We start from the raw sequence: 18,571 nt of genomic DNA, 5'->3' as shown, positions 1-18,571 counted from the left end.
GTAAATTTATTAGGTAATAAACTATATTATGATTTGATTTGTCGTTAAAGAACTTACCACCAACAACGTCGTCTGCTACAGAGTCCGATTCACACTTGAAGACATATCCAACGTGGTAGTCTAGACCTGACTCCCGGCAGATGAAACCAAAGTGTGCGTGATGCTTGTTGCCCTGTTAAATATTAAAAGTTTACATTTACAAATCAAGCTAACAAATTAAATGATGTTTAGGATTCTTTGTACGACGGGCTTACCCGAATGGGAAAAAGTCTTATCTCAAGAAACATATAACTTTACATGACACTTAAAAATAAAGACAATTTTATTATTTGGGTACAGTGTAAAGTGTTGTGTTTCTTGAGCCAGATCGGACTATTTTCATTCAGGTAAGTCTGCTATCCTCACAAAAAATGAATCATCACTTATCTTCACTAGAAAAGTTTTATACTCGTACTGGTTAGTTTTCAGTTGTTCAATGTTTATTGCGTGTGTGTTTTATGTTTGTAATTGCGATGGTTTAGACGGATATACAACATTTTTAACACTATTGACATCTGATGATGAACTAGTCTAGAACTATACATCCCATTACCATGTCGTATTATGTACAACTAAACACGGATTACTTAATCGATCAGAGCATAGAAATAATTTCCAATTAATCCAGTGATCAGAGGCCTTAAATTATTTTGTAAGTATGTAATTTTGAAATAAACAGGAAATAACAGAGAGCGAGCTTTAGTAATAGAGCATGAGACTTTGGTCCTTGAGGTAATGGGTTAAAATACTGTCAATGACCCAATGGCTTTTTAGTGATATTTCAGCGACCCTCTAGGCTTAGCCTGAAGTCATATGTAAACAAACACGGTTCCGGACTAGATCCTAGCATCCTAGGATGCAACGATGGGACATGAAAAAAACAAAATAAATGTAAGTTAATGAAAGTTTGATTTCCAAACAAATTTACTTGATACGTTTCTTCCAATCTCATATGTTTACCTGGACACAGTAGACAATGTCTTTCAGCTGTTTATGTAGCAGCACTTGTTTCCTGTCAGGACTGATGAGTCTTAGGTCGTAGTGTCCTACTTGGAACACCATCGTCCTGTTGTCTTCTACCTTGGTTGTGTTGTTCACCTGTCAACCGATAAAAATAGTTTAATTCGAGGTTCATACTATGAAGAAATAATAAAATACATCATAACTTTGAATAATCGGGTATATATAATACCGGAAACCAGTTCAACTGGAAATCCTTCCATTTATCTATCTATCCTTCCATCTTCGTCAATTTAAAAGGTACTACTTTTCCATTTTAGTTAAAATTTTAACAAAAAATATGATTCTAAAAGCCAGCTATACAACGCCCTGCTATTTACTGACGAGTTACAAGGACTGTCGAGTTACATGACTGTCGAGTTTCCGGTCGTCGAGGTAGTGAGGTTTTACTGTATCACAAATAGTTCTTATCCTTTATACTTACTCTTCTACACCTCTTTTGAGCAAGCATGAAAACACATTATTCCATTAAATATTACAGATTAGTAATATTTTCAGAAGATAGTGTATAAAAGAACCAAACAACAAAATATTAAAATTACATATAATTTAGCTTTAAGAGTGTTGTTTGTCTCGAGAATCATTATTTAAATTCCCATGATTATTCCATGTGAGCGTAATTTTATACATAATTAAGCCTGGATAAAATGACGCAACTTAACCTGATTTTTATTCACACTCATCAAGTTTCAAAAATTGCATCTTTGACAGATGAAAAGTTAAAGTTAAAGTGATTCGTATAAAGTAAACAATGTTTACAAAATATAATATGTACAAAAGAGGTAAGTTTAAACCTCACTGTAATCCCCCATGGAAAAACCCGTGCGTGGGAGTGAGTCGTAATAGGCTATTTATATTGAAATAAGAAAAGTTTGATAACTTAACATAGTAAATAAAACAAAAAAAAACTAAAACAGGAACTTCTAATTGCTGGTATGATTCCACAGTGCTGGTGGGATCGTGACAAATAACACTGATAAATGCACCGTCTATATTTATTTAAATTCACACCTGCAATTTGTAACATACATTTCCCCAAAACACAATAGGTAATACATTCAAATTACCAAAATTATTTTATATCAGTATGCCTATTGTCGATAAGGGGTGAAATGTACAATTCGACACAAAGATAAACACAAATAATGTCAAAAAACATAATATTTTTATCAATAGGGACTATTTTATTTTGTTTAACAAAATAAGTAGACAGATTATAAAGCCTGGAAAATGTGCGTGTAATGTACACGACTACAGCTGATTCTCTTGTAAAAAAAATGCATTTCACGTATTGAAAACAGCTGTTTATACCGTGTAAAAAAATAGTTTTACTCCAACTTACCCCAGAATCAGATTTCTTCACATTAATTTGAGGAACACTTCCAACAGACCCTGATCTTAGCCTCATCACCAAGCCTCTGAAACAGGGTTGCCAACTCGAATGAATCAAGATGAAATGAGAACTTCCACAATGGTCTATCTATACTATAAAATTCATTAATACAATTTTACAGTTTTATGTCACTGAATAAATAGCCTATTTGATACATTAACATTTGTTTACACCATAAGGCTTGATTTAAATAGATAACATTTTATAAATTGTACTAACTGTGTTTCAGACGTATCCGCCTTGGTTGTTTCAACAACCTGAGTGTTGTCTTGAGAAGTTGTTACTAAGGCCAGGTTAGGAGAAGAGCTGGACTCAGATATAGAGGGTGATTGCTCTTTCACATCTTCTTCCTATAAACAAAACACTAAAGTGATCAAATACAGTGGAACCTTGATAAGAAGATCTTTAACAAATGGACCTCAATAACAAGTGTAATTTTCAAGAACCCTTGATTTTATGTTACCCTTTGTTAAATGTCATTGCAGACGATTATAAGGAGTCAACCTTGATAACAAGTCATATTGGATTATCCCTAAGGGAGACTTGTTATCAAGGTTCTTCTGTGAATAGTATGTGTTTACAATATTAAATCCTGAACAATAAACTAAGCTACAAGGGTGCTAGAAGATTGTACAGGGGAAGAGCCAATTAACCACTAAGCCCTATTTACACGAGGCCAGGATAGCGGACAGGTTACGGAACAGATAATCCCCTCAATCCACTGGGTGTCTCTAATCCATTTCAAGTTACCTGAGGCAGGTGACCTGCCTGACAACTTCCTTTGTGTAAACACGGCTTAAGAGGCTGAAGACCATATTTTTACCATAATTTTTAGGTCGGGCTGGGCCAACGGTTGGCCTGAGAGATCGGTTAGGGCCAATAATAGTTATTGGGCCAAGCTCTGATTGGGTCTTTTATACCGCAGACAAGGACTGTTAACAGATTTAAAAAATAGGAAGTTTCAATAGCCTTCAGGACTCAGAAAACCATAAAATACTGCATCCTAAAATAGAAGAATGTAACAAATTCGACGCTACAGGCATCTACAAAATCAATTGTAACGATTGTGATAGCTTCTACATTGGACAGGCTGTGAACTTAGTTAACCACTTCAAAAACCACATATCTTTGTGGAAGAACAACAAACGGGAAAGATCAAACCCCGTCTAGGTGCACAACACCTTTGACAAAATGGCCATTCAATGGAGGGATAGACTATGTATTTTAAAGAATTGTAAAACAGGATATGTAATGAATGATTGGGAAGAATCTATATATATAAAAGGCAAAGCCCTCACTGACTCACTCATCACTAATTCTCCCACTTCCCATTTACCTAGGAGGCTGAAATTTGGTACACTGATTCTTTAGGCATTAAAAAGGAAAACTAAGTTGTTTTCATTCTGATCGGACTCTCGGGCTCCGCTCCAGTGGCTCTGGAGTTTCCCATGTTAACCTTATGAGTACTCATATTTAAATGGAATTAATGAATCTTAACAGCTGTTTCAATTAAACAAGTTTGTTCTGTTCTATGATGTTCAATAGCATTAAAGTTACAAGGATTACCAACAGGGTGCAGCACTATTATTTTTTTTTTAATTTATGACAACAGCTAATTTGCAACCAAAAGGTGAGTGAGCGTAGCGAACGAACTTCAACGTGGAGGCGAGTTAGCGTAGCTAACGAGCTAACCTGAAGGCAAGTGAGCGCAGCGAACGAGCTCCAACTTAAAGTGAGTAAGCGTAGCGAACGAACTTCAACCAGGACGTGATTGAGCCATGCGAACGAGCTCACTTATGAAGTAAAACGGGGCAAAGCCCGCGGGTACAGCTAGTTATATATATAAGTAAGGAATTAGGATATAAGTAAGGATGCCATTCAAGATTCCTGTCATTCGCCTATTGGGTCTGATGATGATTGGAGTGTCCAATCAAAATCGATCACCACTTACCATCTTTTATGTATATTTACTGTCTTGTGAGTAACAGTATAAGCGTAAATATATATTTTACGTGTTATAAGATGTTTCTTTTATTTACCAAGATTTACTTTCTGTCAATTTTTATTTTAGACCAGGAGATCAACATTTGTGACCTGACCAGGCCTGAACCCAAAGTAAACAACTAAATTGGTATTACAGTAGACTCTCGCTCATCCGGATCGGCCTTGTCCGGACTCCCGGTAGTCCGGATCGGCAATCGTGATTTTTTTTAGTGGCTCAGTACTGTAGACTACCTCGAATAATGAAAAAACTCATATAATACGGCGGTAAAAACTATTACCGGTGGAAGTGCATATGCCTGGGCTATCATTACTGTGGACCTGGAACAAAATTTGGCCGATGGTGGAAGTGCATATGCCCAGCTATCATTACTGTGGACCTGGAACAAAATTGAAAAAAACGTCTATATACAGTACTGTGTATTTGCTCGACTCTCGATAGTCCGGATTTTTCGTAATCCGGACCGGACGTCCGCCACATTAGTCCGGATGAGCGAGAGTCTACTGTACTTGTATCTACCTGGGAGCTAGATGCTTCTTCTTCTTTAGCTGTCTGTAGAGCATTTTTCTTCTCTTTTTCTAGCTCATAATTTTTAAACTTATCTAACGTGTCGTCAATAAATGTGTCTGTTGATATCTTTTTCTGGCTCACTCTGACTTTTCCTATGTACAGCACCTAAAACAGTCAGTTTATTATCAAAAATGTATTTCAAAAGTGGTTAAAAATCAAAATGGTTAGCAAGCAACAGTCTCTTTTAGCGAATTTCCCATATAGGGAATAAGCTATTTCCGTAGTACTCATGGTAAGACCTGGACCCAGGACCGATTTTTTTTTCGTTTTGAGGTCCCTAGAGGCCAAAAACACCATCCGTTCAAATTCATATATATATATATATATTTATATATATATATTTTTATATATATATATATATATATATTTTTTTTTATATATATATATATATATGTCCGTTAGCGCAATAACTCGAGCAAAAATGATCCGATTTTGATGAAATTTGGTACAAACGTGTAAACCTACGTTTATTCGAACGAGTTCGCGAACCAGCATGATCGGACCATGGGAACGGGGGTTTATGGGGGCTTTTATGGGGTAAAAATGGGTTTTTCCCATTTTTGACCCAAAAAACATAAAATTTTGCAATTTCTTTCTAAACTATTTTGTAGAGCTTAAAAAAACAAATAATTTAGTATATTGAAGCGTTATAATGCGCCTAATATTTACGGAGAAAATTCCAAAAAATTGTAAATTTAAAATTTCCATGTTATTCTTATGGAGAATAAGTAAACTGTTGTAGTTTGCTTGTTTATTAACATATTTTGCCCAAATTTGGAAAATGTTTTTATTTCTTACCAACTATTAACATTTTACATAAAAAACACTTTTACCCTCCCTGTTGCAGCAAACCTAAGTATGTTTTAAACTGATTCTTTTTAAATAGGGAATAAATGTGATATTTTTAAGGAGACATTTTAGTGTAAATCCATTCAGGGAAATGGAAATTCGCTTAGTCTGCAGGTTTGCTGCGGCGGGGGTATTTAAACTGACTATGGTCAAGGAAGAAGTGAATTTTGTTTATAAAAACACATTTTACCTAAAACATTAAACTGAACAATTCGCTAAAACATGTACAATGAGAAATTTTGTAATCTTGCATAGTTTTCTGAATATAGATTATGTAACAAAAATCCAATCTCCTAGCTATTTCATTAATTATTTAATTTATAAAATACATTCATGTAAATTATAATTAAAATGGACCTTTTCTGGTTATTCACTACTACTATATCGTTTGTAAGTATGATAATACACAATAAACGTTCTTATTTTAAGTCTTAGTTCTAACCAAACCTAACCTTAAGCAGAAATTATTGTACTGTAATTATAATATTGAAACCTGAAAAATATAGTCGTAGTGAATAAAAAAGGCACTGAACAGCCTTTGTAATAGGTAGGAGGACAAGGTCTAACATTTTTACGGTCAATCCAACTAGAGTAATTTGGCTTATACAAGAGGTGTAACCATCCTATGCCAGTTCTGTATTTTTAAAACATATTCCAATAGAAATATTGAATACAGAAAATCAAAACAAGTTCAAAAGTGAATTCAAAAGTTTTTTGATCAGAAATGCATTTTACTCTCTTGAAGAGTTATACAATTTAACTGATGTGAATGCTGATGTATGTAGATAACTGTCAATTTCATAACTGAACAATTCAACAATGTACTGAGTTATATTAAGGAACTGTGACACTATTTATTGTATTGCTGTACATTAAACAAATAAAGAAGTTTTGAATTGAATTGAATTGAACCAACGCTGAACGTGGTGACTTAACTGTAGTAGGAATAGCTGTATTTTTCCACCTTAACATTACGGGAAATATGAGAGCGTTGCTTGAAAAGCCCTCCGAGCAGTCAGTTGATTGTCAACTGTCTAATACACTACACGAACCACAATGTAGCAAAATATGACGGTAGCCGATATTGAAAAGTGGAATCGATCCGAGCACTGGTAAGTGCAGAGTATGTAGTTGGGATTCTATTTAATCCCCCAGTAGTTGAAGAAATAGGTAAATATATGTGTTGTGAGCTTTATGTGTCAATTTGTGTTCATTTATGGATGAAGACTTCTGTCAGATTTCATGGACTGATTTTATGTTGATTTGAGAATGGGTTTTATGACCCAAAAGTTGTACTCCCCAGCCCACAGTTTCAAGAATGAAGATAGAGAAAGGTACGTAACCTATTATAAATTAGTTTAGGAAACTTTGTTAATTATTTTTTACCCATTTTGTATCTTTGTCGTTCAGTTATGTTCCAGACAGGATTATGCACAGACAAATAAGCGTAGATTCTATCTTACACGAGAATTTTGTACTTACCAAGTACTTTTAAATGAGTTTTATTTCACTTTACTTCATATACAACATGTTATATAAGCCCCAATATATGTTAGTAGTGTACCTCAAAGAAGTGTGATGAGCTGGGAGATATGTCCGCACATAGTGAGGTCAGAGTAGCAGCGTTACTGAGCGTACGTGTTGGCGGAGGAACTCTTGTCGCTTGGTCCTTCATTGCAGCAAACAGCTCTACTGCCTATAACACATCCACATAGGTTTAGTATACTTAAATATACACAAGTAAAACAAGAGCAAACAGCTGTTGTCAATGATGCAAACAGCTGTAGTGAGCGAGACAACCAGACATTAGTGGAGACTGAAATGTTTAAATGATAGCTGTCTAATGGAACAGCTGATCTTAGTGAGTAACAAAGATACACAGAAAATCTAACTCCATTCTTTACACATCCTTCATATTTGTGTTAAAATACACACCTAGGAATCCTCCAAATCTGCTTTCATAATTGAAAACTGCTCGATCAACGATGCATGCCCATGAGGCAATACCAGAAAGACTGGGCTTTTTATAAGCGTTTTTTATTGGTAAAATGGGTTTATTTTCCCTGACGGATCCATGGTCTGAATGAACACTGAAAATAGTGTGCAGATGTTGGGCAACGTGATGCAGAAAAACGGAGACTTAACAGAATGTACGGCTACCTCTGGTAGTAGGCGGATAGTCTGATTAACTACATTTTTTTTAAGAGGTTGGTGGCCTCTTTTCTTGCATTTGCCCGTCCACATAGACTAACTGCCTGCGCGTGGAACGTATCCAGCAAAGCAAGGGGTGAGCCGGTACAGTACAAAGGTGAACTGTACTAATAAAATGTTTTTGGCAGTGACCAGGACCGAACCCTCGACATCGCTGCCTTGGGCCCGAAGTCTGTGACGCTACCGACTGAGCCACCGACTCACCTAAACTACATTACTGCAACTGTAAACTGTATTAACTTTAACTGATGCATTAACTGCATTATTTTTTGCAATCTACAGTAATTGAAATCAATTGTAAAGTTTGATGTGTATACAGGGTGGATCAGACCACTCGTGCATAACGATTTAGCCCAGCAAGCGTAAAAGAACCTTTTTTTATTGAAAATCCGCCATTAAAATTTATTTTTAGATGGTTATGATTTTAAATTGTCACTTTAGGCACTTTTCTTTTAATGTTGGGATCATTAAAAGTAGAAATATATGACCAAAAAGTAATTTAAACAGTTTTAGAAATGGGGCGTTTTTTGGAGGTGAAGGAGTGTGATTTTCGAAAAACCCCAAAAGAGTGTCCTATGAAACTTAATTCCTGACCATGAAAATTCTTTTAAATCTAGCTCTTACCGTTTTTGAGCTATAACCGTTAAAAAAACATGGTTTTTCTCAAAAAAGGGGGGTTTAAAGGAATTTTTTGGAGGGAGTTGTAATTTGAAAATGTATCTTTTTTGGATTTTCTGGGTGGTGTGGGACCGAGATGGACCTCCACGAAAAATTTCAGACCCCTAGCTATTCTAGAAGTCGGTAAACATTTGTATAACTGATCAGTAAGTCAGTGAGTTAGACAAGCGGCTGTATATCCCGTTTAAGTATGTGCACGGGTGGTTTGATTCACCCTGCATATAGTTTTAATTTTTAACAGCAGTTACAGTATGAACTTGCAAAACTGTCAAGTTCTGAGTGACGTAAAACTTAAAATGGCTATAATTTTTACTGCCCCATATTTCAAATGCAACATCATTTAACTAGCCATTAAAAATTATCTCCAACCACAATGGCAAACAGCAATAGCCATTAAGAAGTAATGGTTATTTCTTCACAACAATAACTGATGAATGGTTATGACATCACAGACACAAAACACACTGTCAATAATTAACAAGTCCACTACATGATTAAAAGCTGAAGTCCTTCTAAAAAATCAACACTTATGCATCTTAACTTATGTTTAGTTGCAACTCACATCGTTTTAAAACACATAAGACCTACTATTAAGTTTATTTACAAACAACAAAAAAAACTGTTCAAAACTGAACATTTTAGAGCATCAAGCAGTAGATCCAAATTTGAATTGTTAGTTTCATACATGTATGTCTCGGAAGAGAAGTGTTAAACTTCCATTTTTATCCGTTGAAGTATATTTCTATATTATTAAAGATTTTTTCTACAAATGTCATCAAAATGTAACCCGAAAAGTTCTAAAAACTTAATTGATTTTCAACCCAAAACAATTTTTATGATTTTTATTAAATAAAACTAAAAGGAACCAGTTAAATATATTTACACTTAAAATATGATTTCATTTTGGTTGATATACTTTTATATATTTGGTTGATATAATTTTATGGAAAAAATAAGGTGCCGGAACTGTAACCTATTTAATGTAATTTGTATCTATTTATGCCAACACTTTTATCTTTCTGATGAGAGGTACCGGAACCCCGTTCCGCCGCATTCCCCTGCAAATCGAGCACTGTCAGACATAATCATTATTTGAGTTTATATATTTTTGTAGGTGATATTTAGAATAACATACAAAGTGTAGTTAACTTAAATATTGTTTTACAGTGTTTTTGTGTGAAAAGTATTACTACTCTATCTGAAAACTAAATAGCTATTATACTGGTGTGTAAAATTAAAACATGTCTAGGACAACTATATGTGCTGAAGCTTTAAATGTGTTTGTATGAGCAAGAATTTTTAAGCATAAAAGAAAACATGTAATCTGGTTCGCTTCTCATTTGTACTCCTTTCAACAAATAATCAAACTAAGTTCACCCATCAACACATATCTGCTGTCAAATCAATAATATTTCCAAAGCGTAAACATGTACTTAATGATCAAAAATAAATATCAACAAATTTCAGTGACATTTTTTAAATCGAAAAATAAAGACTAGGCAAATTCATGTGTTAGTGCAAACAAAACAAGGAACAAACAGCAGAATTAAGCGTCCATTTGAGGCAGGAATACCATTAAAAAAAACAAAATATACTTACAAACTGGTGCTAAATTTTTAATTCCACTGTTAACCTTTGCTTAGAGCTATTATCTGAAATGAAAAAAAAAACTTGTAATTGCTAAACCTTCCCTGTTTTATTCTCTAACTTGTTTCTCAGCGTACATAAAGAATTGAATGAACACAGAAATTTCCATCTGCAATCTATGTGAAATTTTACATAAAATAACCAAGTCGTTTATATGATTATTGCTGACATTTTACATCACTGATTAGTAAAATAAACAAGTTTTGTTTAACATTGATAATCTTTTTTAAACTTCTTTTAAAGTTTTGTGTAAATAAATTGATTTATCAACACCAGAAAACCTAATAGATAGTATTCAATGTATTTTATCCTGAGTACATAAAATAAAGACCAATTCTCGCAAAAAGTTTAAACCTTAAGTGTATTTCTATACAAATCAAAAGCAAACCACTTGCTACCCAAATGGATTCACTCTTTCTGTATTTCACAAGTTTAAACCCACAAGGACACAACCTAAGAATCATTAGATTATTCTTATAATTTTCCATAACATTACACGATAAGGTGCCAAAAAAAGTTCATTGGAAATCTCTCATCAATATACATAATTGTGTATCAGAAGTTGCCAATGACGTTGAAATAGCTTTTGGCGAGTTGCCAACCTCTAGATAACTGAACTGCTAACCTGGATCATAAACAAGACACAACCATAGTCCAACCGAGGACTGACAGACCTGGTTTATAATGGGCTTAGTACACGCTAATTAAATAACTTAACAAAAAACTTGTCACCAAAGCAGCTTGTTAATGTACTTTTTGAAGACCAGGAGGTTGTTTTTGACAGAAATGGGCTGGGAAATGCATCTGGAGTACCGTAAAATCAGCTGGAGTACAATAAAATCAGTTGGGAGTACAATAAAATTATCTGGAGTACAGTAAAATCAGCTGGCGTACAGTATAATCAGTTGGAGTACAATAAACTCAGTTGGAGTTCAGTCATATCAGTGGAAGTACAATACAATCATCTGGAGTACAGTAAAATCAGCTGGAGTACAATAAAATCAGTTGGAGTACAATCATATCAGTGGAAGTACAATACAATCATCTGGAGTACAGTAAAATCAGCTGGCGTACAATAAAATCAGTTGGAGTACGATAAAATCAGCTTGAGTGCAGTAAAATCAGCTGGAGTCCGGTAAATTTACAGATCACTCTTATGTGACAGTTTTTCAAACATGCATACTTTGAGTTTTCTAGTAGACACTCAACAAAGCTACACAATTAATAATACACAGGTTTGGCAAGATATATTGCACTTTCATTTCCAACATGTGTTAAAATAGTGTACTGTATAATAATCAGCATTGAGGTTGTGTGTATGGGTTGTGTTTTACGTATCCTGTATATTTTGCTGGTAGTGTGGCAGAAAGTATAATAGGCAGCTCATTTTGGAAGGTTTAAACGGTATTCACATGAAATGCTACGCTCGGCAAGCCTAGCTATCATACAGGAGAACTTAAACAAATAATAATACTTCAGAAGAAAGTGAGGAAAGTTTTAATATGACCCATCATGAATGAAGCTGGGTAACTGAGTGGGTTATTGTGCTTGCCAAGAAATAAAAATGACAGCAGATAAGTTCTGGAAAAAATCTGTAGCCTTTTGAGGGTTTAAAACCTAACTTGGATGATCACAATAAATAAATGGTCCTAGCTAAGAAACAGCTGATTTCAGTGAGTGATAAACATACACAGATCATTCTCTCAATTCTATATTCTTATTCAGCTTCAAATGTGCACCTAAGTGTGTCTTCAAAAATTCATTGATAGAATCGATGTGACCTAGCTTGACTAAAACTAAATGTATTTTCCCAAAAAAGGAAATCGGACATAAGTAGGCCTACACTAAAACGTTAACAAACCAATTTAAGGGGATGAGGTAGTTTTGGCCTTTGTGTCAAAGTTTGGAATTAAAATACTTTTTTGATTTAAAAAATACCTACAACAATAATAGTTTGTATGTGATTTTTTATCCCTGCCATCTTAAAATTTATAACAACTGTATATGGTACCCAAAATCTACTTCTAAAAATAATGGACAGTTGTTTTCTTAACTTTATCTATATCAATGTACGAGATCCATGTTGTTGTCAGCTCCATTACATTCCCTTAGCTAAGCCAGGCCAACTACTCGCACCACAGTGAGAAAATGCCCGCTGCTAATTTTCTAATTGATTTGAATTTGTATTAAATTTGATTAACCGGTATTCTGGTTTAATGGAGTTCTGGTTAAATGTGCAGTTAAAAAGAGGTTTACTGTGATGGTAATTATTTGATTTCCATCCATCCTTCATAGACTTTTTACCCGTATTCCTACAAAGTAAAATGTATTTGTTTTATAAATTTCCTATATTTATACAATGAAACAATGAATGAGAGTAGGTAACAAAGAGCGAGGCAACAAGCCAAAGAATTGAGAGTCACTCCAAAGCCTTTGCTGATGGAGGATGTATAATTCAAAAGTTTAAGATAAGGCTGTCTGTATTCTACTAAGCAGCGACTGTGTTATGGCACTTGTGATGTGAGGCTTCGATGACTTGCTAGATTTTAACTATCCGTCAATCATCCACTGCAATGTTAAGTTTAATTATTGTTATTTATTTAATTTTATTTTCAAGGCCCTTTTTCTACTAACCAACAATATTATAGCTCAGTTCTTCTGTTAGTAAACTGTTCTTTATATAATTATATTTTATGTTTTTTACCTACGACCGATTTTCAAACTAGCCTTTTCAATTCAGTTCTAGAATTTAAAATATCCACTTAACAGTATTGTTTACTTACTTTACAGTATTGTTTTGTTACTTAACAGTACAAGTTTGGACCAATGAGGTTCAAGAATTGAGAAAAGAAGTAAAATTGTAATACTTCAAACGTCAACTTATCAGCTGTTAGGACCAATTTAATTGATTAAACAATGAGTGGGTGGTTAGGACAAAAAGTTAATGGATCAAAATCAGTAATAATGAGAGGTTATAAACGTAAATATAATCTCTCATGGAAGTTATGTTATGAGTAGTGATTTTTAGTAATTAGGAAATGGTGGTAGGTAAAGTAGTGTACGCAACTCGCGTAATTAGCCTTTACAACACTCTTAGAGTGTTGTTTACATTTTTTACTTGTGTCGTATGAAATATCCTTACGTGATTGTTCCATGTAAACCACTGTTTAAATACTGGTAATATGTTTATGGACCTTATATATTTGTTCATATTTTTTTCTTCTACACTATGCAATTTTATTTATTACATTTTAAGGTGTTTTGTTTCTTGATTTCCCTTTGAGGTCCAATTTTTTTACATTTTTTGACGAGTATAGGTCGCTATTCAAGCAGTCAGGGAAAATAGCGCCCGGCGACTTATACTTGCCATTCGACTGCAAAGGGTTAAAATATGATAGGCCTATACAATTATACTTCAGCTGCTTGTAATTAGGTCATGTATAGTGTTTGATGTCAGAACTGATTTGATTCCATCAAAATGCATAAACACGTCTAACTAGACATATAATACAAATTGAGATGAGGACACCACCTAGGTAATATTTTAACCCAAATTTGAGTAACGGATGAGTGCAGAATGAAGTTAGAGTGCCATGTGTTAAGCTTAGTTACTAAAATCAACCATTTCATTAGTCAGGACCATTTATAAAAAGCCCAATGATCAAGGACAGCTGGGTCCTGTTTCAAACTATCAAAAGTTACTAACTTTTCTCAGGATCAAATTGGCAACTATTTGATTACCAGGCGCAGGCGAGCACATTATCACTCAGTTACCCAGTTTGTGTGGTACATATTAACAATTTTAAATAGTTCTTTGGCTCTTTTTAAAGTACCTAACTCATTATTTAAGAAATGTAATTCTACACAAAAAGGCATCATAGTCTATATACTGACTTTAAGAGAAAAAAATGTATGTTTTGAATTCTCTGATATACAAATACATTGGTTATTATATTCCAACCAATATTGCTAATTCAGATATTATACTATAAATAATTTACCAAGTAAGAACCAAGAACTGTATTTTTAGAATTTTACTTCACACTTACAATTAGTTTTAAATGTTCACTAATTCTACTTTGTTAACTTTTTTCTGACCACTGATTTTCACTTTCAAAATAATGAAATTTAATATATTTTAAATATAGTTTTTTGGCTTCTGATATTTTCCTACTTGAATTTTTATTACAAAACAACTACTTCAGGTGTCAAATCTGTTTGTTAGTTCTGAAAAAATGTTCCAATCAGAACAGTTATCACAAGCATTCAAAATCACCATACATTCACATCTTTAATTCAGATTAAGTATTCTGAATCAAGCACAAGGTAACAATCAAACGTTTTTACTGGATGCAACACACAATCTTAAGCCAAGGCAGAGACAGTACAGTAGTTAGAACTGCAGTAGGCCTACAGCTGACAACAGCTGTGAGTGAAGGTCAAATCAAATAACACATCACAACATATCAAGTACATCAAACAATCTAACTGAAGCTTTGATTGGTGTGGTTAGACAATTGCAATGTGGAGGAAAACCAATTATCAAGCTGCAAGGTAATTCAAGATCTTATGAGACACTAAAAATAGACGAGGTATTTACCTTGTGCAATTTTTCTACAGATATTTTGAGTATGATTTTTTTAAAGTGGTTCCAGTAAAAAAGTTATTTACTTAGTCTTATTTACTTTCCGAAAAAAAAAACTAGCAACCTGTGTCACTTCCTGACTTACTCTGCTAGTAGTTTTTCATTAAAAGAAATTTTAAAAAAATCTAGGAAAAAATTCTTGCCCAGATGGGGTCTTGGACCTGGTACCTTCGGTTCATAAATTGACAACCAATTTGCCTATAAAAATTAATATTTAGAGGTTGATTTGCTGCACACTTTAAATAATATAGATAATAAAGATATAACCATTTTGCATGTCAAATTTGGATAAATAACGCCCCAAACATCACAATATATTTTATTAAAGCCTCATAAAAACCAACTGTTCATTAAAAATTATATATTTTTTACTATGGAGAGTATAAGCTATAGAAGTTCAAATAAAAATGTTATAGCCTTCAAAAACTTGAATCAACTTTTTTTTATTTATAGTTTTAGAAGTAAAATTACTGAGGAATGTTTCCCATTCAGGTAAGCCAGATATACCCAAAAAGAATCCTTAACACTTAACCCTTGTTGGGCTATCTTAAATTAATCCTTTACCTAAAATTGCTACATACTTTTTTTTGTTTTAACGCCAGTTGTATTTTCCACAAGAGGACCAGAAGCATTCTTAAAAGACGATCCAAGCCCTCGAGTTTTAGCAAATTTCCCATTTAGGGAATAAGCCATAGTAACATGGTAATACCTGGACCCGGGACCGATTTACTTTTTTTATTTTGAGATCCCTAGAGGACAAAAACACCATCCGTTCAAATTCATATATACATGTACATATATTTATACAATATGTGTGTCCGTTAGCACGATAACTCAAGCAAAAATGATCCGATTTTGATGAAATTTGGTACAAAGGTGTAAACCTACATTTATTCTAACAAGTTCGCGAACCAGCATGATCGGACTATGGGAATGGGAGTTTATACAAAATTTAACAATTTCTTTCCAAACCATTTTGTAGAGCTTAAAAAAACAAATAATTTAGTATATTGAAGCGTTATTATGCGCCTAATAGTTACGGAGAAAATTCCAAAAAATTGTAAATTTAAAATTCCGATGTTACTCTTATGGAGAATAAGTCAACTGTTGTAGTTGGCTTGTTTATGAACATATATCAATAAAATTTGGAAAATACATTAATTTCTTACTAAACTACAGTGTTATTACATAAAAAAAACACTTTTTTACCCTTCCTGTTGCAGCAAACCTAAGTACAAGTTCAACTAATTATATTTAAATAGGGAATAAATGTGACATTTTTAAGGAGACATTTCAGTGTAAATCCAATCAGGCAAATGGAAATTCACTGAGTTTGCTGCGGCGGGGGTATTTCGTATATGCCAGGGATAACATCTGTTTCTTTCACACCAAAGTCATCTAGAGACGACAACCTCTAGGTTAGCAACACACCCCTCCGACCATTTTACCAACTCACCCTAACTAATTAACTAGGATAGCAAATGGACATTCTAGATGGATTATAAATAACTTTGTAGGAAATATTTCACAGCAAACATAAAACATCTATCCCTGGAATAAATGGTTCTTTATATCACATCATGATAAAGTGGAGCAGAACTAACAAGCTAAGAGTCAGCTTCAGGGTGTGTCTGTTTACAAGATAATTACCGAACCTTTTCTATGAGGAACCCACAAACTTTCACCCATGTTACAACCATTCAGCTCAAAACCTGTCTGATACATTACATAGTTTGAAATGAAAACTGTTTGTAATAAAAAATTCCCCGTTATTTCTTGTTAAAAAAATGTTGATTCACTATAAACCTTAAAGGATATATATCTGGGGAAAATATTTTTGTGAACCGCAAATAATCATGTCATAACAAGAGCAAATTTAGTATATTGAACAGAAATATTAATTTTCAACCAAAGATAAGTTTTAAGTGATGACTCATAAGTTATCTGTAAATGGTAAACGGTGTTGGAATTAGTGCTAGATTACATTGTTATATTTTCAAGATTATCTACTAAAAATATTAGTCAAATTGTTGCTAAAATTCTGTTTACTAATAAATATAGTGCAGAGCACAAGAGCTAAGGTCAGGGGTGCCCATCCCCCCCTAGACTCATGACGCACCCCCCCCCCCCCCAATTGAGCAACAGCCCCCCCCCACCATAAATAATGTACACAACAAATGAGAAACATTATTCCCCCGCCCAACACTATTTGTAAAACTATAAAAGAAGTTTTATAATTTTTTTTAGATATTTAAAATTCAAACCCAGTTAATCTATATAAAGTTATAGTTTTGTCTGTACACTGCTCAGAATTGTACATATTTTGGGTTATTTATGTTCTATACATTGAAGACGTTGAAACATGTCTTATCTCAATTTATGTCCGTCTGTCACGGCTCAGAAGGCATTTTATGCAGCCTACTCTAAAGAAAACTAAAGTACCGATTACGATTCTAATGGTTTAATTGTATCCACAGGATTGGCAAGAGAGTCCTTATAGCCATTAAAATATGGCCTCACTATTTTGGAAATAAAATAACGGACGATCAAAAACACAATTTTGTGTGATTTTTCTAGTTTATTTTCTCCATGTTTACTACATACGTCATTAATTAATAAAATACTAATAATCTGTTAAGAGAACACGTCATATATGATATTACGAACAGCTGTTTTGATAAAGATTCCTTTTCCTAGCTGAACTGATATGTTTACATAAATGTTGTTTACGAATACTGTGTAGGCCCTAACCATTTCCGATCACGTTTGTAAGCAAATCCAAAACCAAGTGATATTAATAACCGTGTGGCTTTGGCTTACACAACGGGTTTCATTTATCACGGGTAATATGTAACTGTAAATTAAATTAAATAACTAGCCATCATCCAGGTCGGGAACCGGAGATTCTGTGTGTATCAAGTTGTACTTGAATTTTTATTACAGGGAAAAGACCGTGATTTAGTGTTGTACAGGACTGGAAAACTTATCTTTCTATATAAATAAAATTAGAGTTTTATAAGTCACCTCAATTTAAGGAATTCTTTATTGCCAGACTATCCATATAGCGTTCGTAACCTCTGCTTAACGAATTGTCAGCGTCTTTCTCGATATAACGATCCCCTCTCCCTCCCTTTAGAAACATCACAGCTCCTTTGATGAAAATGAAATGGAAACAACGCTTGCGCCAATAATCGTCTGCTCCGTTTTACACTTCTCACTTCTGTCTGCTGTGCGCTATGTTACAACAGATTTGAGATACAACAGCTGGGGAATGAGAATGAATGATGACGATATAATCATAGATTTTTTTTTTTTTTTTTTTTTTTTTTTTTTAACAAGTATTTATTTACAATCTATTCTATACTAGAATAATAAGTAAATTTTATAACCATTTTAACATGGGTTAGTTACACTCCATCAAGTGCACTAACATACAAAACTTTTAAAAAGTTTAACTAAAAACGATTTGGAAGGTCTATTGGATTAACTCTTTTGAGCCTATATGTAGCTTCACTAT

The 18,571-nt window shown here is 33.7% G+C and overlaps 1 protein-coding gene across 4 annotated transcripts in view; it reads right to left on the bottom strand.

Moving 5' to 3' along the window:
- Positions 1–18,571, bottom strand: part of LOC128985824 (TBC1 domain family member 1) — a 58,865-nt gene that overhangs the window by 15,202 nt on the left and 25,092 nt on the right. For 3 of the 4 annotated variants that reach the window (XM_054405737.1, XM_054405739.1, XM_054405740.1), the window contains 6 exons: positions 7,438–7,569; positions 4,974–5,129; positions 2,672–2,802; positions 2,402–2,477; positions 1,000–1,137; positions 58–172 (listed from right to left, as the gene is read on the bottom strand). In XM_054405737.1, the coding sequence (XP_054261712.1) occupies positions 58–172; positions 1,000–1,137; positions 2,402–2,477; positions 2,672–2,802; positions 4,974–5,129; positions 7,438–7,569 (748 nt within the window). Of the gene's footprint in view, positions 1–57; positions 173–999; positions 1,138–2,401; positions 2,478–2,671; positions 2,803–4,973; positions 5,130–7,437; positions 7,570–10,361; positions 10,415–18,571 lie in introns of all 4 variants that reach the window. The other variant, XM_054405741.1, reaches the window with a different exon arrangement.

The sequence above is a fragment of the Macrosteles quadrilineatus genome, unplaced genomic scaffold (assembly GCF_028750875.1).
Source record: "Macrosteles quadrilineatus isolate MER2022 unplaced genomic scaffold, UCM_ALF_1.0 Scaffold_2__2_contigs__length_208266976, whole genome shotgun sequence".
NCBI classification, from domain to species: Eukaryota; Metazoa; Arthropoda; class Insecta; order Hemiptera; family Cicadellidae; genus Macrosteles; species Macrosteles quadrilineatus.
Note: the sequence above shows the minus strand (reverse complement) of the source record. Positions and strands in the feature narration are given on the sequence as shown.